This window comes from Leiobunum rupestre, chromosome 7 (genome assembly GCF_980474605.1).
Source record: "Leiobunum rupestre chromosome 7, qqLeiRupe1.1.hap1, whole genome shotgun sequence".
Classification (NCBI taxonomy): domain Eukaryota; kingdom Metazoa; phylum Arthropoda; class Arachnida; order Opiliones; family Sclerosomatidae; genus Leiobunum; species Leiobunum rupestre.
The window spans coordinates 3,924,967-3,946,300 of NC_143390.1; the positions used below are offsets into that span (position 1 = coordinate 3,924,967).

At 37.3% G+C, this 21,334-nt stretch overlaps 3 protein-coding genes across 7 annotated transcripts in view; 1 reads left to right on the top strand and 2 right to left on the bottom strand.

The window, feature by feature from the left end:
• The window catches only part of LOC149933928 (uncharacterized), a 34,624-nt gene extending 34,235 nt beyond the window's left edge, over positions 1-389 (top strand). For all 5 annotated transcript variants that reach the window (XM_090180997.1, XM_090180998.1, XM_090180996.1 and 2 more), the window contains one exon: positions 91-389. In XM_090180997.1, coding sequence (XP_090037123.1) covers positions 91-330 — 240 coding nt within the window. In that variant the 3' untranslated portion in view covers positions 331-389. The remainder of the gene's footprint in view (positions 1-90) is intronic.
• A 2,936-nt stretch (positions 390-3,325) lies between these two features.
• Positions 3,326-5,324, bottom strand: LOC149933929 (uncharacterized). The gene is made up of 7 exons (XM_090153365.1): positions 5,025-5,324; positions 4,762-4,966; positions 4,439-4,707; positions 4,285-4,373; positions 3,950-4,221; positions 3,711-3,884; positions 3,326-3,657 (listed from the first exon to the last, which is right to left on the bottom strand). Exons 1-7 carry the CDS (start codon positions 5,112-5,114, stop codon positions 3,326-3,328), a joined length of 1,431 nt encoding a protein of 476 aa, XP_090009491.1. The 5' UTR covers positions 5,115-5,324.
• Positions 5,325-9,286: 3,962 nt separating this feature from the next.
• Positions 9,287-21,110, bottom strand: LOC149933930 (uncharacterized). Its single transcript, XM_090181668.1, has 6 exons — positions 21,082-21,110; positions 20,027-20,206; positions 16,004-16,112; positions 13,951-14,175; positions 13,201-13,400; positions 9,287-9,482 (listed from the first exon to the last, which is right to left on the bottom strand). Exons 1-6 carry the CDS (start codon positions 21,093-21,095, stop codon positions 9,479-9,481), a joined length of 732 nt encoding a protein of 243 aa, XP_090037794.1. The 5' UTR covers positions 21,096-21,110; the 3' UTR covers positions 9,287-9,478.
• Positions 21,111-21,334: the final 224 nt, after the last annotated feature.

Genomic DNA, 21,334 nt, shown 5'->3' on the forward strand with positions numbered 1-21,334 from the left:
TACATAAATATGAAACATAGTAATAGCTTAAACATATAAGTTATGATAAATGTAAATTAGAAAGAATGATATGTTTTTCACTTTTTGTAGGTTCAAAAAGGGGGTGTTTTGTCTACGCAACCCCAGCAAATATTACTTGTAACAGATCCAGCTCAACTTGCAATCCTTCAGCAGCTAGCCCAACAAGCTAAGTTAGGCCATTTTGAATCCACTACTATGGATTTGCAATCACTCATAAAAGCTACAAGACCAGTTTCAAATATAAATGTAGAACCGATTTTATTTCAACCAAATATTATTATTAAAACTGATAAAGATTTACAGGAATAAAAGTTGTATTGTTATGAAATAAAGTACAATAATTAGTTAATATCATATTCAATAGATAACTTATTTCTTAATATAAATAGATTACCTTAAAGTCGTAAGCTTATAGAGTGCCTTTAAGTCTCTATAGACCATCAGAATTGCAATGAGGTTCCATGGAATTACTTGGGGAGGTCAGGGACGTAGGAACCAGGGGGGGGGGCAAGGGGGCAATGCCCCTCCCTAGAATTTTACTGGGAGGGTCAAATAATGTTATTGCCCCCTTCAACTTTTTGGTCAGTTGAAATCTTCGCAAGGCTCCAATTATCATTTGGAAAGCATATAAAGCTTATAGAACCTCAACTGTGTTTAAATTTCGATCTTTTCCCGCCAATGTATATAGTAGAAAAATGCATTCGGGGAAGCTACAGACCATTAAAAATTCAAAACCATTCTCCAGACTTCTTTTGCTTTCACTTTGCCCTCTCCAACTTCTAGAACGTTCTATCACGACCCTTTAACTTTCGGGAGTGATCATCTTGTTATTTTTCCACTTTTTCATACTTTTTCCCCTCAGTATAGCCATCTAGGGACCAACCATTTATGTTTTTTGTTTCATTTCGTTTCTCTGGCCTATTCTGGCAGCCCCGTAGCTTTTTTTAGTTATTTACACACCCCGATAATATAAGGGGTCATCTATTTATCTAGTATATAAAGCCAAGTCAGCTTTGGACAATATTCAGTTTTTTCTTTAGTTTTGTTTCAATTGTGTCTTCAAGGTTTTATTGATCAGGATGTGGTATACAGCATCCGGTGACGCGGTTCGACGTGAAGGTTAAAGTGCACGGTATTTGTGCGGGTATTTCGCGTCGGATTCGTGGTTTTTCGTGATAATTCTTGGTGAAGATAATTATGTGCGGTTCGTTCCTTGGTTTAAGGACGGTTTCTTGAAGAACGATAAGTACTTTTAAACTATATTGTTTCATTCTTTTGTTATTTATTTTAAAGTGTATATTGTATAAATTTAACTAAAGATTCGGCCAACCATAGCCAATCTACTTAATTACCCAACCGAAGCTACCCCTACTATATTCATTCTACACCCCAAAGAGCTGCCATAGCCTTTAAGTATTAATAATAACATTCGTACTCGCATTCGTATGACACTGAACGATTTCAGTTAATGATAGTTTGTCGTAGAGTGATTGAGTAATTGGAAGTCGCCTAACCGTTAACTCGCCCCTTTGTCTCTGCTGGCCAATGAGAAACACTATTTTAAAGAATTGCATTTCACCGGCAATTTTTGGATAACATTTTAATTAAAGGCCAGGCAATTTTTAATTTTTCACTGACACGTATCGATTTTTAGAGCACTCAAAGAAAAATGCCATAAACCTCGACTTAGACTTGGTCCCAAGCAAATTTAGGTTCCATTCAATCGTGTCATGTAAACAGGGATGTTTCATGATCAGAGATGGGCAAAAACCAATTTTCAGAGCTCACACTCCTCTCTTTAGAGTCAGATGTTGGAGCTCGCACTCCCGCTCTTCTCTTTTTTCTCTCAGAAGCTTGAGCTCGCGCTCGCACTCTTCTCTTTTTTTGGCGGAAGCTTGAGCTCGCGCTCGCGCTCTTCTCTTTATATGGCGGAAGTTTGAGCTCGCGCTCGCGCTCTTCTCTTTTTATGGCGGAAGCTTGAGCTCACGCTCGCGCTCTTCTCTTTTTATGGTGGAAGCTTGAGCTCGCGCTCGCTCTCTTCTCTTTTTTGGCGGAAGCTTGAGCTCGCGCTCGCGCTCTTCTCTTTATATGGCGGAAGTTTGAGCTCGCGCTCTTCTCTTTTTATGGCGGAAGCTCGCGCTCGCTCTCTTCTCTTTTTTGGCGGAAGCTTGAGCTTGCACTCGCGCTCTTCTCTTTTTATGGTGAAAGCTTGAGCTCGCGCTCTTCTCATTTTTTTGCAGTACCTCGCGCTCTTCTCTTTTTATGGTGAAAGCTTGAGCTCGCGCTCTTCTCGTTTTTTTGCAGTACCTCGCGCTCTTCTCTTTTTATGGTGAAAGCTTGAGCTCGCGCTCTTCTCGTTTTTTTGCAGTACCTCGCGCTCTTCTAATTTTTTAGCAACAGTTGCTTATATTGCTTGCACCACTGATGGGGATAAATAAATAAATAACAGTGTTAGAGACTTTAACGATTTTTATCACAAACTTTTATCACATATTAAAAGAACTTTAACTAAAAACATAAGAAAGGTTAACTTAACCTATCCACACGAGGCTTTTGGACCATATTTATCCATTATCAACGGTTTAATATACCAAATTTAAAAACTTCAATACTGAAATGGTTAAAGCTAAGTGTTAAAGTTCTGGTGAATCATCTGAGGAAGATAGTAGTAAAAATTGGTTGGAGTGTGTGAAAATATCACAACTTTAATAGAATCGTTGTATAATGTAAGATCTCTTGTGATCACAATTCGCGTGACTCTTCCCATATTTGGGAAATTCCAAAAGATAATTTAGTACCTTGGGCATCCTTTATTGTTAGATAACCCTGAAATTTTTTTTTTGTGAAATTACCTTCACCCCTAATTTTGAGGGATCGATTTTATAACGAAATGTTTTATTAAAAAAAAGGCGTACGGTAAAAAAGAGTGTAAAAATATAAACTACTCGTTGTTCATCCACATTAAGAGAAAAATATTTAATACCCGTACGCTTTTCTTTAATCAAATTTGGCTAAGAAATCGCTCCCTCGATATAAGGGGTCAAACTAATTTCACCAAAAATGACCATGGCGTAAGTACCAAACTACTGGACGGATCTCCACGAAAATTCCAGTGACAAGTTTTAAGGGTTATCGAAAAATAAAGAGTGCCCAAGGTAGTAAAACCGTGGAATTACCCATTTCTATAACATAGTTAACAATGTTTTTTTACAGTGTTAGGTACTTTAACTAGTTTTTATCACAAATTTTCAAATAAAAAATATATAACTGTACTTGTAACACAAACAATGAGGTAGATAATAAATCAATTAATTATAGTTGACTCAAAATGCTCTCTACATAAAATTATCTGTTCAATGGTATCCGGTTTTAGCTTAGCTCTTCGGGCTCTTTTCAGTGCACCTGCAACGCTGAACAGCCGTTCCACGTCGCCTGATGACGCAGGCATTGCTAGTAAAATTTTAGCTAGTTGGCTCAATCTTGGAAACCGTTCAGAGTTGCTGTTCCAGAATGAAATTGAGGATTCATCATTTGAAATCCCTTCCTTAAAGTAGCGTCCCATTTCTTCACTTATACTTTCAGAGCATTTGTGTGTGGATTGTGGGATAACACTTTGAAGGAACTTCTCATAATTTGCTAAACAAATATAATAATTAGCTTGAGAAATCAACAGAAAATGGAAAACATACTTAGCTTAACTTCATTTCCATCTGAGAGTGGTTCATCATGGCCTAGATTAAAGTTACAATCCATTTCCTCTAGCTCAAGCTCATCCACCTCGGGAAAGAACTTATTTACTTGCATTTCCAAACATTGTTTGGCAAATTCCTCATTAGGCATTGATAAATCTTTTGCACTTTGATCTAGAAAAAATTCTAAAGTTAGTTACGAGAAATAGCAGAATTTCGAAAGTATATTTATCTATTACTATTGCACAAGTTTAGTTTGATTCTAGGATTAAGCAGCGTTGCTGCCACAAAACTATCGTCTTCAAAATATTTTACAAAATATTTTCTTAGATTTTTAAGCAGTGCTGATTTTAATTTTGAAAATGTGCCTACAGCAGCTGCGTTTATGCTGTGATGAGCAAAGGCCACTGTTGAAAGCGCAATTGGTGATGTTGCCTTTTTATTTGCTTGAATTAGGTCCGTCGCTTCTGCAATCGGTCGTAACAAATTTAAAAGCTCCGATATTAGTCCCCTAAATACACGTACAATGATGACCAAATACCATAGTACAACACATTAAAACCTTTATACATACTTAGTTAAATTTTTGGGTATTTCTATTTTTAATTCCTTCTGACTATTCGCTTCTAGTAAGACTTGCTGTAATCCAAGAAAAACCTCTCCCTAATATGAATATTAAACTATAAATCATAACCACGCATTATATGATAGTCTCAATAAGAATTTACTTCTCTGATTCTATTTAAAGCCAAATATACTGAGTTCCATCTGGTTACAACAGGAAGGACTAGGTCTTTTCCAGCTTTTTTCTTAAGCTGACTTGTGTAGTAGGTCGATCGTCTGAAGAAATTTATGATCTTTGTGACATAAGATATGATTCTTGACGCTGCCTCATCCTCTTCGATAGAATGGTTTACTGCTAGTTGTAAAGAATGGGCCATGCACCAAATTCTCTCCCAACTGAGTATGATGTTATTGATTTGCTTTTCATCCAGCTCTTAAAAATTAAAACGTAATTTAGCTTTTAATCACGAAACTACCTTTAACTTACCGTCTAATTCTTCTATATCGTCTGTATCAATATTAATGTTGTCTAAATCTATCCACTCATTGTTGGCATCCAATTCTTCATCTTCGGAACTGTTATCCAATAATTGCACTCTTTGTTTAACCGGCATATAATGCTCGTTAAACTGTTCTTGTGAACTGAAAGCCTTCGTTATATTCGACGCATTATCTGCCATTACCTTTCCTATCTTCAGAATCCTTTCATTAGATTACTTAGATTTAACCAAAGATAGAAAAAAGTACTACCTGTTGAGGATGAATATTTAGGGATTTTAGAGCTTCTACGACCTTTCCCCTTATATTCTCACCGGTGTGGCGCTCTGAAAAATGGCTCATCGAGATGGTTTTGGACTCCAATCTCCATTTTCCTAAGGAAAATGTTCAATTAAGAGAAGAAAAATGTAGTTAGATAATTCAAAAACCTAGCTTACCGCCTGTAGTATCTATGTAATGGACCCTAATACCAATAATCCCTTCTCGAGCCCTCGTACTCCATATATCTAAGGTCAAATGTATCGCCCCTTCATCAATTTTGCCAAGTTTTAACATAACATTAGGTAACACATTATTTTTCACTGCTTTCATTAAGTCCCTTCCAATCGTCCTACGAGATAAGGTCTGGATATCTGGGTTTAGTTCTTTCATAAAATATTTAAATCCTGGTGCTATATATTAGAAAATGTATCGGATACATCATGCATTCGAATTTTGTGAAGTAGTTAAAGTCTAAGGTAAATATTACATTCAACTAAACGCAAAGGTAATCCTTCTAGTACTATGAGTACTAGAACAGCTTTTCTATATTTCTTTTGGATCCAAGGCGTGCATTTCTTCTTTTTGGTCTTGTGTGACTCTAAAGCACCCTTAGAAATTCCCATTTGATTAGACTCTTTTGGGAAAAAATTTTCTATGGTTTTTGGAGCGTCAGTAGTACAAATTGAAGCAAAAGCAGTTGGAGAGCTATTAGATTACCGTGGGTTAGATACTCCTTTTATTCCGTGAAGTTTCTAAATGAAAGATAGTATTATACGTTAGAAGCATAGCTTGGGTAAGTTCTACAAGACTAACAATGCGGCATGCCATACTATAGAAATTCAGAATAAAAACTTACCAAATGTCTACGGAAATTGTAGGAATTATTTCCTTCTGAACCCGTTATTTCTTTCGAACAAAACTTGCAGTATAAAATAATAGTTTTATCTCTGTGACCTACATAATCAAAGTATTCTCCAACAGATTGAAATAATGCAGATTTGGCAAATTTATAATTGGGTGGCACTATCAATTTGGACCATTTGGGTTTAGGAGTTGGACTTGGACAAGGATTTTGACTTTCAGTCAATTGACTCGAGTCTTGGTTTAAATCTAAATCACTGTCGGCACTTCCCAGACGTTGATTACGCTGATTTGCATCCTTCTCCGGGTTCTCCAACTTCTCCATGATTTACAATTTATTACTTGTGAGTTGTGACTTTCGATTCACTATTCAAGTGCTAAGAAAAAAAATAGGACATTATAAAACTTTTACACAAAAAGCTCATTCATTTGATTTAGTAAATTATTATTAGGCTGGAGTGGAGGCTTGCTGGCTGAAATGATCCAGACCTCCTCGAGGAGTCGAGGGCACGTTGCCTCAAGTTCTCAACGCCGATTTTAAAAAGGACAAGGCCCGAAATAAATCGTTCACGAATCATGTAGTTTCCCGGCTTTTCCCGCCGCAGCCGCGTGCAAGTCGCAACTTGCAAGGTCGCGTGACAAATGAAATCTCTCTGTCTCCCACCAAAGACTATGAAAGGTGAAACCTATTATAGTCTTTGGTCCCACCACGTGACCCACACGAATTTAAAATTTGGTAACCAAACCCGCACTTTTATCGTTCTTTGTCAGAGCACAGCCAACTTTGACACTCGCGCAATAGCGGCCAACCCATTCGCCGAATTTCCATGAACAAGGATTTTCCCGTTATAAACTTTCGGCGTTTAGCGCCACGCTCGTTTTTATATAAGCTTTAATGCAAAAACTATTCTAAAAATAATTTTCCGCTAGGGGCGCTCGACGCCGAGAGATAGTTTTGTTCCTAGGTTAACAAAGAAAATTCAACGAATGGGCTGGCCACTATTGCGCGAGTTGGCCGTGGTCAGAGAGAGGAACACCGCCATCATCGGAGATTGCGCTCTTTTTATTTTATCAAAGGCAGACTGGAGCTCGCCCTCTTTTTTCTTAAAGAGAACGGAGCACGTACTCTTCTCTTTTTTATCTGAGAGCCGAACTCGCACTCGTGCTCTTCTCTTTATAACCGAAAGTGGAGCTCGCGCTCGCGCTCTTCTCTTTTTACACTCTAGAGTGGAGCTCGCGCTCTTCTCTTTTTATATCTGAAAGTGGAGCTCGCGCTCGCGCTCTTCTCTTTTTATATCCGAAAGTGGAGCTCGCGCTCACGCTCTTCTCTTTTTATATCCAAAAGTGGAGCTCGCGCTCGCGCTCTTCTCTTTTTATATGCGAGAGTGAGCTCGCGCTCGCGCTCTTCTCTTTTTTATCCGAAAGTGGAGCTCGCACTCGCACTCTTCTCTTTTTTCATCCGAGAGTGGCGCTCGCGCTCAAAAATAGCTCTCCCACTCTTTTGAGCTGAGAGTGCGCCCATCTCTGTTCATGATTGAATTTGGTTATAAGGTAAAATGAGGGGATCGTCAGAAGCAAGGCTTATTAAAGTTAAGGAATTCGAATTAACAAGACGAAGTAAATAGAACAATCTTTAATTTGTGATTTTTCGATACTATCTGAAATTACTTACCAGAAAGTCGTTCCTAATCTCGGCCATGAAAATGGTATTTCGGGTTGGAAAGAGAAAGAATAATAAAACCTATCGGGTTCCTGGAACTAACAAGGACTCGAAGAGTCGAATGCGTTTTTCTCACAAACGTCCGCGCTAGTTGATCAGTTATAAACCTCGCGCGGCAGCGCAACTGGCGGCGAATAGAGGAATTAGTAACCGTTTGGATTATTTGTAAGTCTCACTTCAGGCCCAATGGCTTTAACATATTTTTAATAGACTAAGTTCAAGCTCTTGATTTAACGAAATAAAGTATACATGTGTCTCTTTTTGTCATATTGGGAGCTGTTTTTTCACCAGTTTTGAGGACTCGATGTCAAAATCGCGTTTTCTCTCAAATTTTATGATTATGGCAAGTTAATTTTGAAATTTACTCTTGATGCACCGATTTATCGGCCTATTTTTTTGATTACCGGTATCGGCCAATATCGGCTTAAACGAAGCCGATAATAGCCATAGAAATCTCATAGGTAACTAGAATGCTGCCACCTACGGCCGAGCTTGACGCCAGTTCGCCTTGAACCTTCAGCCAATGAGAGGCCGTAGAGTGGTTCCGCCAAGGAGGATAATAATCCTCCTTGGATCCGCTACTATAGCGGGAGATAGGTGACGTCATTCTCTCTGGTGACATTAAATTCTTGGCAGAACCACTCTTTGAGCTCTGATTGGCTGAGATCTGGCTATCGTCTGCCACGGCGTTTGGCCCATTTGCCAGTTACACGGCAGCATTCTAGTTACCTATGAGATTTCTATGATATTAGCCGATACCGGTATTAGCAAAAGTGACATAAGACCAAAGAAGTGTGTCAACTCTACCTTTGCGTCCGTTAAAATATTTACTGAGAGCTAGTCTCACAATAGACTACATAACCTACTAGTTGGAATAGTACTAGCAACGGTATATTTAGTCTATGGTCTGGCGCGATTTCATCTCTTCGATTTATTATCCCGTAGACATACGTTCTAAAACGCGTCACTCGGCGGCGCTGAAGTGGAGGAAATTTCAAATTTTGATGACGTATTTTCAACCCCCTCTTCCACTTCCTCTTTTTACTTCGCGACAAGCTCTCATTAAACATTATACCGTACTGACACACTTTTGGGTCTTATGTCGCGTTTGGTATTAGAAACATATTTTCAGAAAAACCTTTAAAAATTAGAAAATTATGGATTAACTAACTATTGATAATATTTTATTTTATTGGCCGCGCAACGTACGCCAGACAGGGGGTTACGAGTGTAAAATAATAAAGAACAACGATATTCAATTTTTGTAATGTATCAATTAAAATGAAAAGAAACATATTCGGATTTTCTCTTGCAATACTTTTTATAATGAAAAATGATATGAAAGTGCACTGAACTGTCTTTTACAATAATTTTATCAAATGCACTGCTGTATCGGTGCATCCCTAAAATTAACGTTTAAACGGTTTCACCAGCCCCACAAGACACAATGGGTAGAAACAGGAGAAAGTTCATAAACTCATGAACATTGGGATGGTGTAAGTTAATTTGTGAGCCTTCAGAGTTGATTAGCAGTCACTTACCGTCTTTGTTACTGTTCGTGAATTATTTACAAAGGTTAAGTTCGGTTTCCTTTTCTGATTGAGTATAATATGAAAAAAAAGACACTTAGGCTGTCTCTCTGTGTATGCTGTGAAATTAAAGTAGTTAACAGTTTAGCTTATAAAATGTTATTTATTTCCAATTAAATATTTCACAATTGATTATACAAAAACTTTTTCGTAGAATTAATAGTAGCAGTATACGAAACTTTTCTGTTTCAAACAATCAAGAAAAGACTACTACGTTAATTTAGGTAAGCAAGCGAGCCAGAATCAGGCCGTTCCCATATATTGCGGTATCCAAATTATCTGGTAAATTAAATTATATAAATGTTAAAAAACAAGATGATCATTATTGTTAACGCTTTAAAAGTTTATGGTCTTCAACCCGAATTTTAATCCAATAAAAGTCAAATATTTTACAGACATTGGAGCCGGGTTTGATCCCAGCTGGTCTGAAAACTCGGAACTACTACGACTCTGTTATAGTTAGTCTAGGGAGCTGTTGGCTAGCGTATCAGGAAGGCCACCACCCTCCTACGAATTGTAAACGGAATGAGAAATCTCTAGATTCAAGTATTAGCCTAGCTGATTATTATATTTGCCAATAGTCGTCCATGAGTAAAAAAATATATTTCATCGCTCTTTTTCAGCTAGAAGGTATCAAAATAACTTAGTTCAGATGTTTCCGATTTGACTGGTTACAATAGGTTTTCTTAGGCACAGCATTGCCCGTTACCATATAATTGGAAACTAACATGAGGGAGACAAAATATTAAGAATATCTAATATTATAATATATGGTTCTTAGAAAAGATAGTGATAGGAAACAGGGGCGGACTGTATAATAATGTATAAGCAAATATACAGCAAATATACGATGTTAAATAATCTCAAGGTGATTAAGTTACCCTAGATCTTGTTCAGTTTATCTCGAATTCATCATGCATTTGATTTTTACATATTGGAACAAAGTAAGGGTTAAGACCTAAAATATTTAAACATTTTAAATATTATCGCCGTATAATACCAGCTTACATAAAATGGACATATTTGGTGAAACCTGTCCATTTGTAAAATACAGATTTTCAGGAACTCCACTATAGCCTTTTTTGTAATAATAATATAAATATTGACAGCACTTATACATGTAAATAGAGTAAAATAATAAGTCCACATATTGTATAATACTTACTTTTATTAAAAGGAGACGACTAGTTTCGCCATACCCGTTCGGGGGCTTCGTCAGGTCTGATTCGAGCGTACACAATAATTATTATTGGGGGGACAATAGATAAAAATAAAAAAATATTAAAGAATTTAAAAATTACAAAAATTTAAAAAACTTAAAAAGAACATTAAAAAAACGTTTGAACCAGTTATCATAAACAATGTAGAAATGCACAACATCAAGTTAGGTTACAATTTTTTGCCCAGGATTCCGCGATCAAGTTTATGGAAGTGGTCAATTTTACATATGCGTTTTATGCTGTCAAATAGAATTTCATGGTTGGAAAGGAAAAATAACCCCGACTGTATAGACCCATGTTGAAAGTTGGGGGGCCGAAAATTAACATATTTACCTGGCAACTCAGCATTTGGACGGAACATCCGTTTCATTACTTCCGCCTGTATATTTCAATGGCGGTCAAGTGGTTCAAAACGTCACAAACAGGATGTTCCGTCCAAAGGTCTCACTTAAGCCTCGTCTGCGGCCCCTCTTTTGTTATGGGTCTATTTTAAATGGAGATAATGGGCCTTGTAATTTTATCGCGAAATTCTGGGCAAAAAATTGTAACCCCTGTCGCTGAACATGTTGAAATTCTATTTGACAGCATAACCTAACTTGATGTTGTGCATTTCTATGTTGTTTATGATAACTGGTTCAAACGTTTTTTTAATGTTTTTTTTAAGTTTTTTTAAATTTTAGTAATTTGTAAATTCTTTTAAATTTTTTATTTTTATCTATTGTCCCCCCAACGGAAGTTTCTTGTAATAATTATTGTGTACGCTCGAATCAGACCTGACGAAGCCCCCGAACGGGTATGGCGAAACTAGCCGTCTCCTTTTAATAAAAGTAATTATTATACAGTATGTGGACTTATTATTTTACTCTAGCCTTTTTTGTGTTTTTGCTTAGTCAGCAAGGGTACCAAAGGCGGGAGGCGAACCGGGCGAAGACAAAGGCGTCACGGGACAGAGAGAAACCGGGATTGCCTTTCGCTTTGTCACCGGTGGTGGTTCGACTAGCCTATAAGCAAAAGTAAATAGGAAGAGAAAGTCTGGCACTTGGGTCCAACCGCACGACGTCTTATTTGAGGGGTAACATTTTTGGGCTTCGGAAATGACTTCCCCCTCGCCTCTTTACAGGGACACAAAGGTATCGGTTTTACTCCGCCACGATGGAAAATAGTTCTCTATAAAATATGTGAATATTAAACTTTTGCTTTCGATAATTTGGTTAATTTAGTTCCTAAATAAAGTATATATGTGATAGAAACTAAAACATGACATTTTAAAAATAGTAACACGACTTTTGTAAAGAAATAAACCGTAACTAGAATAACGCTCACTTAAATCGTGGAGAGCGTGGCGCCATCTAAGAGCAGAGATCAGGACTAATTGGTAAATCTACGATGTTAAGGCCTAACAATTTGCAAGTTTAACTGAAATAATAGCTATAGCTACGAGCTTTTTTTGTTTATTTTAAAATTGATATAGTAATGATATAGTAATTATTAATTAAAAACAACCGTTATCTAAGGAAATAATGGTCAGCATTTGGCAGAGAGACTATTTGAAATCGCGAGGCGGTGACATGGTTGCCAGGGAATAAAATTCAAAATTTTCATCTTGAGCGCGGACCGGAATACCACAAATGCACTACTTCGCGCGTAATGTGCTATACTTATTGGTTAGAAATATCACGTGATCACTAGCTCCTTAAAAAGGGTGTCAAGCATGGTGGAAGGTAAAATCTGAAGGCAGTGATAGATTTTTTCCCCCTATTTACTTTTGCTATAGGTAGAGATAGCGAGGCGCCAGTGACGACTCCCCCCCCCCCCCCCGCCTTCCGCGCTGAAGTAATTATAGTCGACCCTTCGGACTTTGGATTAGTCACTAAGGAAATCGGGACTGCCTTACCCTGTTAAGCCGGCCGAGTGGTAAAATCTGCGCGTATGGGTAGTGGCTCCTATTTTTCCACGCTATTCTGTGGTCGAGAAAACCTATTAGCTCGGTTTCTCGGAGTCTTTATATCAGTCGGGGCAGCAGTAGGTAACATTGTACAAGCTGGGAGGAGGAATGCGGCCAGCTTTTCGACACTCCTGGCCTTTCAAAACTTAAGGGGCGATCATATTTGTTTGTGTTCGTCATGAGGGGGGGAGCAAATCTGCCATTGGGTACAGGGGGGTTTGCGACGAGAGAGAAAGCCGAGTTATTTGTTATTTTAGCGGGGAAAAAGGGTACCCCGGTAATTCTGGAATGGGGAAAAGGGGGAGGGGTGCCTTACTGGGGGTTTTGGAAGAGAGATAATTTAGGCGAGTTTTTGAGTTATTTTTGCGATGGAAAAAGGGTACCCCGGTAATTCAGACATGGGAAAAAGGGGGGACGGGGTGCCTCATTAGAGGGTTTGGGCCGAGAGAGAAAGACGAGTTTTTATGTTATTTTTGCGGGGAGGGTACCCCGGTAATTCTAGCATGGGGAAAAGGGGCAGGCGGGCCTTTCTGGGGTGGAGTGCCTCGAAACACACAACTAGCTGAGGGCTTCTCGGCTAGTTTATTTATAAAGCACAGTTTTCGCCAAAAACACTCCTTGTAAAAATGGACAGTGAAAAATTTAAATTGAATCAAAATAAACGGATTTCTTTAACAATTTCCTATTAAAATGAACAGTCTTCGAGGAAAACAATACGTTGGTAAGTATTCGCTTTGGTTATAGTCCTAATTTGAGCTATTGGTCAGATGATTCTCAGCTGACATTCGTAAATGCATTATTAAATAGCGCGGCGATATATACATGTGTATACCTGTCTGAAAACTTTCGCATTGAACTGAAACCACCATGCCTTGAACTGGAACCACTTCCCCGTGAACTGGAGTTGTCATTGTTCCCGGAAAACGCCTTTATTAGTAAGCATCCCAATCCAAGTATCGCACCTCCAGCAATAAGCGCGGTTCCCATAGGATGTTCTTCCATCCAATCTCCAACAGTCGAAAATACTTTGCTCTGTAAAATGTTTTTTTATGCATTGATTTTTATAATGCAATACTTTTGTCCTCTACGACGAAGTTACTCTCGACCTACGATAAATGACTCTCCTGTTACTTATGCTTTTCGGATCATCGACAAAGAGATCGCGATGATTTTTTAAATAAAGATTCGTCGTATTTTATTTCAAGCTTCTCGAAAGGGAAACGAAATTCAATATTTAATCTATACGCGACAACTAATATAAATGTTTCGAAATGTTGAAACTATCAACAAAGAAGCTTGTAAAAGACTATTCACACTGACCAAATTTTTTAAAAACATGCTGGCCATCACTGGTTTCCAACCTAGTTATTCCGTGTGTTACCTTGAGTCGAGAGAAAATTGCTGAAAGTATTGGTGCAGTTTCGTTTTCTTTTTAATTTTATGGTAATAGATCATTGAAGAAAATATATTAGTATTAATCGTTTCATCCCTATTAATCTTCTCTCTAGCTCATATTTTATTTCAAAATGACTCGCGCTTAAAATGTAATTAAATCGGTTTCGAAAGCTATATCAGAACTTACCCAACCACCATAAAGTTCCACTAGCGGACAGATAAATATTTTTACGAAATCGAAAGATAAGCTGATGATGTGTCGTTTTGGGAGAAAGAGTAGTGCTAGGTCCATCAGGAAGAAAAATTTTTCTACGTAATAATCCGCGTTGGAAGCTTTTTCCGGATCATCTTTTAAATGTTTCTCGATTTCTTGTCGAAATGTGTTGAGTGAAGGATTATCATGTCGAGAAAGCTAATGCCGTAAAGAGAAGATAAACATCAGCTTTTTTGCGCAGTATTGGTCACGGCACGGCTAAATATATACTTTCGTGTTTAAATGTTACTTGGAAAAAAATAATACAAGTATAGAACTTCGTATCCTAGATTAAAATTCAGAGAGCTTTCTGATTCACGGTTTTGTATCCAAGCGAAAACCCACTTCCGGCAAAATCATCCTCCATCGGTTGCTATAGGGGCTATCATATGTAACATAATTACTCATAAGTGTGCCAGAAAGAACTTTAACACAATGATACCTTGTTGCAAGGATATGAAGTAATTGACGTCACTTCCCAGTCGATGACGGTTTTATCGTCATCAAAACTAGTTCTTGCGGGGAGGGAAGGAAGTTAAAACCAGTTTTACAAGACGTTAGTCCGTATTTTCTTTGGTGGCTGTGAAACAAGGTCTCATTTAAATTTTTATTACAGAGATGTTAAACAGAGGCACACTTATGAGTAATTATGTTGCATATGGGGCTATCTATAGATAGCTACCATGGTAACTTTGGAGTTAAATTTCGGCAGAAAGTGGGTAAACGTCATTGACCACGTGCAAGGCAGAGAATTTGAATCTTGGGTAGTAGGTTTACATTATTTTTCCTCGAGACCAGGAAACTGCAGGCCCGTACACAGCCGCAAAAACTCGGGGGCGCCCAAATTATTTTTAGGGGTGACAATGCCTTGGGTCATTTTTATCTCCCCACCTATGAAATTAGTAAATATACCAACATTTGGTTTATTGTGTTATTCTGGTGCAGTGAGAGGCGCGAAAGAAATTTTCAAAAACTATAGTAAAATGGTTTCAAATATCTACTGATACTAGCTCGCTAGTAAGAGTAATTTTCCTTTTTGATTAATATACAAATATTTTAAATCATATCTTTCGGTAATTGAGCAATCGATTTTTTTTGGGTCGGTCGGATTGGGGATGCTCAAGTACTCGTTTGGGGGCGCTGAGCATCCCCTGGCATCCCCCCATGTACGGGCCTGGGAAACTGTATGTGTATACACTTGGAATGTCTAAGGATCCATTGTCACCGTGCTCTGAAAGCGGCTCTAAAAATAGGGGGTGATCGGAAAATAGACTTAGCAGCAAATTGATTCCAGAAACACCTATTTGTCCTCAAGCTGAATATTTTGTACAATCTGTCAAAATCTTCACGAAACCTATCTTTTTCCGCCTAAAATAACGTATTTTAAAAAATTAGAAGGTAAGTTAACTTCTTTTCTGGGCAACGCTTAAGGGGGAAGAATATAGTAAAGGCCTCTTTTTCGTTCAAGCTGAACGTTTCTGTTTTAACAATTACATAATTGAATTATATTTTTCTTATTAGGCTGAACTTTCCTCTAATGCTTAAAATAATTTTGATAATTCTAATATTAATAGTTAACGATATATAACTATTTAACGAGCTAAAGGGTAGTTTAGTAATAACTTAATTACTTATAAATTTAAAATTGTAAAAATTATTTTAAGCACTAAACAAGAGGCTGTTCTAAACTTAAATATTAATTTTATAAGTTAAAATACAAAATTAAAAGCGTTCAGCTTGAAATAGCGCGAAAGTAGACAATGGCCACTGTAGTCTTCCCCCTTAATTTCGACTATACGCGCTGAGTTTAGCTTAGCACGTTCCCATCGAAAATCTCCGTTGTAAACCACGCCCGTTTCTATGAGAATCACCAGAGCCACCATAATCTTCCTTAGAATTCCAAGTGTTTAAATATTGAATTTTCTGTTGCAAATTATAGCGCAGATTTTTCTAATGTGAACCGTAAGTTTTATTTCGAATATCTTACTTCTCGACCGACGATAAACGCCTTTCTCTTGTTACTTTTCCTTTTCGGATCATTTCGAAAATCATCCGCCAGATCCTTTAGTTTCTTGTTTATTTTATTTAACTCAGCTCTAAATTGGATTTCAAAAATATCAAGACTACCTCGAAAAAAGTACGTAGGATATAATTAACAGGCGACAAAGGCATAAATTTGATAAATCTGGGTGAAATTCTGTACCTCGTGATCAGAATTTCTTTAGATTTTGAAATAAACAATAGCGCACTTGGCTAGTCACATTCTGGGATTTTTCAGCCCTATTTTCGTAGCTCGCCCTGGAATTAGGTAAAATTTAAACCCCGCTGTGGCTCTTTAACTTCTGTTAAACCCAGTGTCAGAAATCTGAAGTTTGGTGTTCTATAGGGAAAATGGAACTTTCAGTTAAGAATTTTTTTATTTTTGTTGTTAAATCGCATTTTAGTGGCAGTTTACAGATTGGAAATTTCAAATTTAGTTGAAACTAGGTTTGTATTTTTCCTTGTGTTTATTATTATTTACGATGCACTTGATTAAACTAGGTTTAGTAGAGGTTTTTGGGTGGAAATGGGCTAAAGTATTTTTCATTGTGTTAATTATTAGTTACGATGCACTTGATTAAACTAGGTTTAGTAGAGGTGTTTGGGCTCAAGTATTTTTCGCTGTGTTTATTATTATTTAAGATGCGCTTGAATATGTATAACCGCTGGGCTTCATTATAGCGCTGTGTTTAATTCATTGAGTTGGGAATATTAATCTAGAGATCCAATCAAATCTGCTCCCCGCGAAACAAGTTTTTGAAAAATAAGGATGTGCCGTCTGCTCTAAAATGACGAGCAAACGTTATCATATGACCCGTGGCGCCATCCATTATTTTGAAGAAAAAAAATATTTTTGCTTGAAAACGCGTCTTATTTGAACGAACCATTGAGAGATAGACGGCGCCGATGGGAGCAGACGACAGTATTCTTATTTTTAAAAACTTGTTTCGCGAAATACTGAAATCCGACGTTTTGATTGGACCTCTAGATTAATATTCCCAACTCAATGGTTTAATTGAAGCCGCTCTATAGCGCGTTCAATAATTTTACGTGAGAATTAAGTTCATTAAATGCGGAACTTTCAACCGCTTAAAGCTCTTTAAACACACGGAAATCGAGCAGTTTATGAGTCACAAAGTCGTCAAAATTTAGTCCCAAATTCGCTTTAAATTACTTAAGTAACATAAGTTTGGGATTTTTTAACAATAGGTACTTTTTTTGTTTGTTATTTGTCAAGGATTACATTAATGCAAAAAGTTTTAACCGAAAGTTATTATTTAAAAAGATATGATCAATGTAAAATTGCTACTTGCCAGCAATTTTTACAACGGAAAACACGACATATTTCGAGATTTGTGTACGTGTTGGAAGAGCTAGGACTGATGACGAGGACGATTCTTTAAATTCCTTAATTTTAATACTTTGTGGATAACGTAGGACTGATGACGAAAATAAGGCTGAAATGCAAAACAGTAATAACTTTTTAGGGTTGGGAACTTTTCCCATATTTCAACGCATTTTTGGCTTTTTTTAACCATACTATGTCATATTATGTCTTCTGTGTGATGTTGACTTATACAACGTCGAATGTATTCTAAGTATTGGCGCCTGACGGCGCCGCGCACTCATTTCGCTCGAGCGCTGGGGGCATGCGGCGCCTCCCCAACCCCATACTTAAAAAAGCTACGGGCCATCTATAACGCAACCTAGAGGACAGCACCAAGCCTGACGCATCACGTATCGTCAACCCGATATTAATACAACCTACCAAATAATATAAATAACCTAACCTAACCTAACCTATTTTCCCCGGTAGAATTATAGTATAAGGTATCCGCCGCCATTTTGTTTTATATTTAATTTTTTTTAAACAATCACTTGATAAAACCATTTTATTTAAAATAAACCGCCGCTTTTCGAGAAACATCGAGAATTGAAATTGTATTTTCAATTCCAAAAATTACGTTATACACTCCAATATAGGTAGAGTACGAAATTTCAAAAATTCTTAGTGCAGTGGGCAATACGACTAATAAATACACGTTTTAGACGATAATGAAAAAAATCAACGAATATTCGTCAATGGAATAAATAAAATTATAAAAATTTATAACGGGGCCCGGGGAATTAGGGGGTTTTAAGGGCGGGGGAGATTATTGTTGTGGCAGAAACTAAATTGAACTAGCATTATCGCACCCCTCGTATACAGTGTGTCAGACTTAATAGCCCGGTGTACCTAGTAACAAAGACCATACCACCGGAGGCCTATCATCATAGTGCCCTACGCCAGCGTCCACCTAGCCCGGACAGGTGACAAATCCAGCATGGGTAGCAGAACCTTACTACTGATGGTCTCACCTTTGACGCAAGCCACTCAACCCAGCAAAAGGTGCAGCAATGGGTGGACCAATCCCCACTTCGTATACAATGGTGCCTACGCGCTTTCAGCGCGCGTACATAAACCTAACCTAACCTAACCTAACCCAACCCAACCCAACCCAACCCAACCTAACCTAACCCAACCTAACCTAACCCAACCCAACACAACCTAACTACGAACAACCAGAAATAAACGTAATATTTCGTGAAATAAGCCTAATACTTCCCTACACATTGAGGAGCCTCAAACGAGTAAAATTGTTTGCTTTTATTCGGCTTATATCTACTCTGTTTCGCATCTACTCGGTTTGCATCTACTCGGTTTGCATCTACTCGGTTTGCATCTACTCGGTTTGCATCTACTCGGTTTGCATCTACTCGGTTTGCATCTACTCGGTTTGCATCTACTCGGTTTGCATCTACTCGGTTTGCATCTACTCTGTTGCCGAAAAGAATATTATTTTAAAGAAAATAATTATAATGGGACTTCTTACCCCACCCAAATCCCCCTAATAGCATTATAACACAAATTTCAAATAGTAGATAGGTCCAAAAGTAGTAAAACTAACGTCGTGTACTCTACTATATACTACCTATATTGGAGAGTATAACGTATTTTTTGGAAATTGAAAATACAACTTAAATTCTCAATGTTTCTCGAAAAGCGGCGGTTTATTTTAAATAAAATTGTATTATCCAGCGATTGTTTAAAAAAATTAAATAAACAACCAAATGACGGCGGAAACCTTGTACTATAATTGTACCTTTTCCCCGCCAAAACCCCTAAAATGCATTGAAATACGGCGAAAATACCTGAAATAAAAAAATCAGTTAGTAATGTTTTGCATTTCCACATTTTTATTTTTCGTCATCAGCCCCACGTTATCCAAAACGCATTAAAATCTAGGAATTTAAAGAATCATCCTAGGGAAAATTCACTGCAAAAGGCCTATGTTTAAAAATTCATATCTTTGTTAATATTCATTTCCGCCAAAAAACATTAACATTAAAATAATCCCCATCTTGCCCTCTATCCAAAACAAAAATCGTGTGGGGGCAGCTATTGTACACTTGACCCAAAATTGCTGTCAAGTAACAATTTTATATTTATCATATCTATCTAAATAATAAATTGCGGTTAAATTTTTTGCATTATTGTAATCCTTGACAAATAATAAACCAAAAACAAAAAAAAAACAAAAGTACCTATTGTTAAAAATAGCCCATAAGTTTAAACCAAGAAAGTTAAAAATTAAAATTGATACGATATAAAAAATTCATTGTTTACAAAACGTTGCTATACCACTTCCACCACATTTTATATAGAATAAATCGCGCAATCTCTCTTAGTAGACGAGAAATCGCGAGAACGAGAGAATATCTTATTATTCGATGGGAAATTGTAAAATGGCCACCGTCGGCAGGATGGTTTTTTTCGCCATAAACCAACTCAATTCGAGTTGGCTCAAACGAACGATAAGTCAACCATGTGATTCGTTACTGATGACGCCATGAATAACACAGTTAAAAACATACTTTAGCATATCGTGCTTATAAAATAATAAATCGTTCAATAGATTAGAATACTTACTTTCTTTTGGGATCGATGCTACTCTCCGCTTGTTGAAATACCAAATAGGAAATATCTTCGTACCGCGATTCACTTTCCAAAAACGACTGATACAAGAATTGGCTGTCTGCTTGTATTCCATTGTTATAGTTTCCAGGATACGAAGACATTTCGCTCACCATTTTAAACATCTTATAATCCCTTTGATTGGAAATTAGTTGGTTGGTTTTAAAGCTGATTCGTTAATTTGACGAAATAAATCTTAAACTACGCGAATCAGTAAGAAAGATCAACTTTGACTCGCGCGAAAAAGTCTTAGCAAAAATTTAAATGATATATTGTTTGAGACGGAATATACAATTTGTGGGCCGCAAATGGAATAATTTTAATATACCTTGTGCTACCATACAAACAAATCTGGTGATTGTACGGCAAGAGCTAAAATGAAAGTAAATTGAATTCTGATTGGACAGTACGAGTTAAATTATTCGTTGGAGATACTTCGGGCTTACGCGGAGGAGAGAGAGAGGGAGGCAGGGGTGAACCATTGAGTTGGGAATATTAATCTAGAGGTCCAATCAAAACGTCGGATTTCAGTATTTCGCGAAACAAGTTTTTAAAAATAAGAATACTGTCGTCTGCTCCCATCGGCGTCCCAAATGACGAGAAAACGTTATCATTCTACCCGTGGCGCCGTCTATCTCTCAATGGTTCGTTCAAATAAGACGCGTTTTCAAGCAAAAATATTTTTTTTCTTAAAAATAATGGATGGCGCCACGGGTCATATGATAACGTTTTCTCGTCATTTTAGAGCAGACGGCACATTCGTATTTTTCAAAAACTTGTTTCGCGGGGAGCAGATTTGATTGGATCTCTAGATTAATATTCCCAACTCAATGGGGTGCACATGCCTTTGGGTCTTTAACCTTAACATTTATATCTTATGCAACTGGTATCGCCATCTTTCGGTGAATTTTACAATTTACATTATACACAATATTTGGAATTCAAATATAAAATTTCTAATGCCAGAAACACTCTAGATTTTTAAGGTTTATAAAATTGGCTTCACTAACTTCCTTTTCCCCATTGTTGATGACTCGTTTTTCGTCGCGGAGTTGGAAGTTACTTAGTTTACGTTTGGTTTTACCATATATGTAACATAATTACTCATAAGTATGCCTCTATATAACACCTCTGTATTAAAAATTTCAATGAGACCTTGTTTCACAGCAGTCAGCCACCAAAGAAATCGAACTACGCGCAAAACCGGTTTTAACTTCCTTCCCTCCCCGCCAGACCTGGTTTTAATGACGAAAAAGCCGTCAT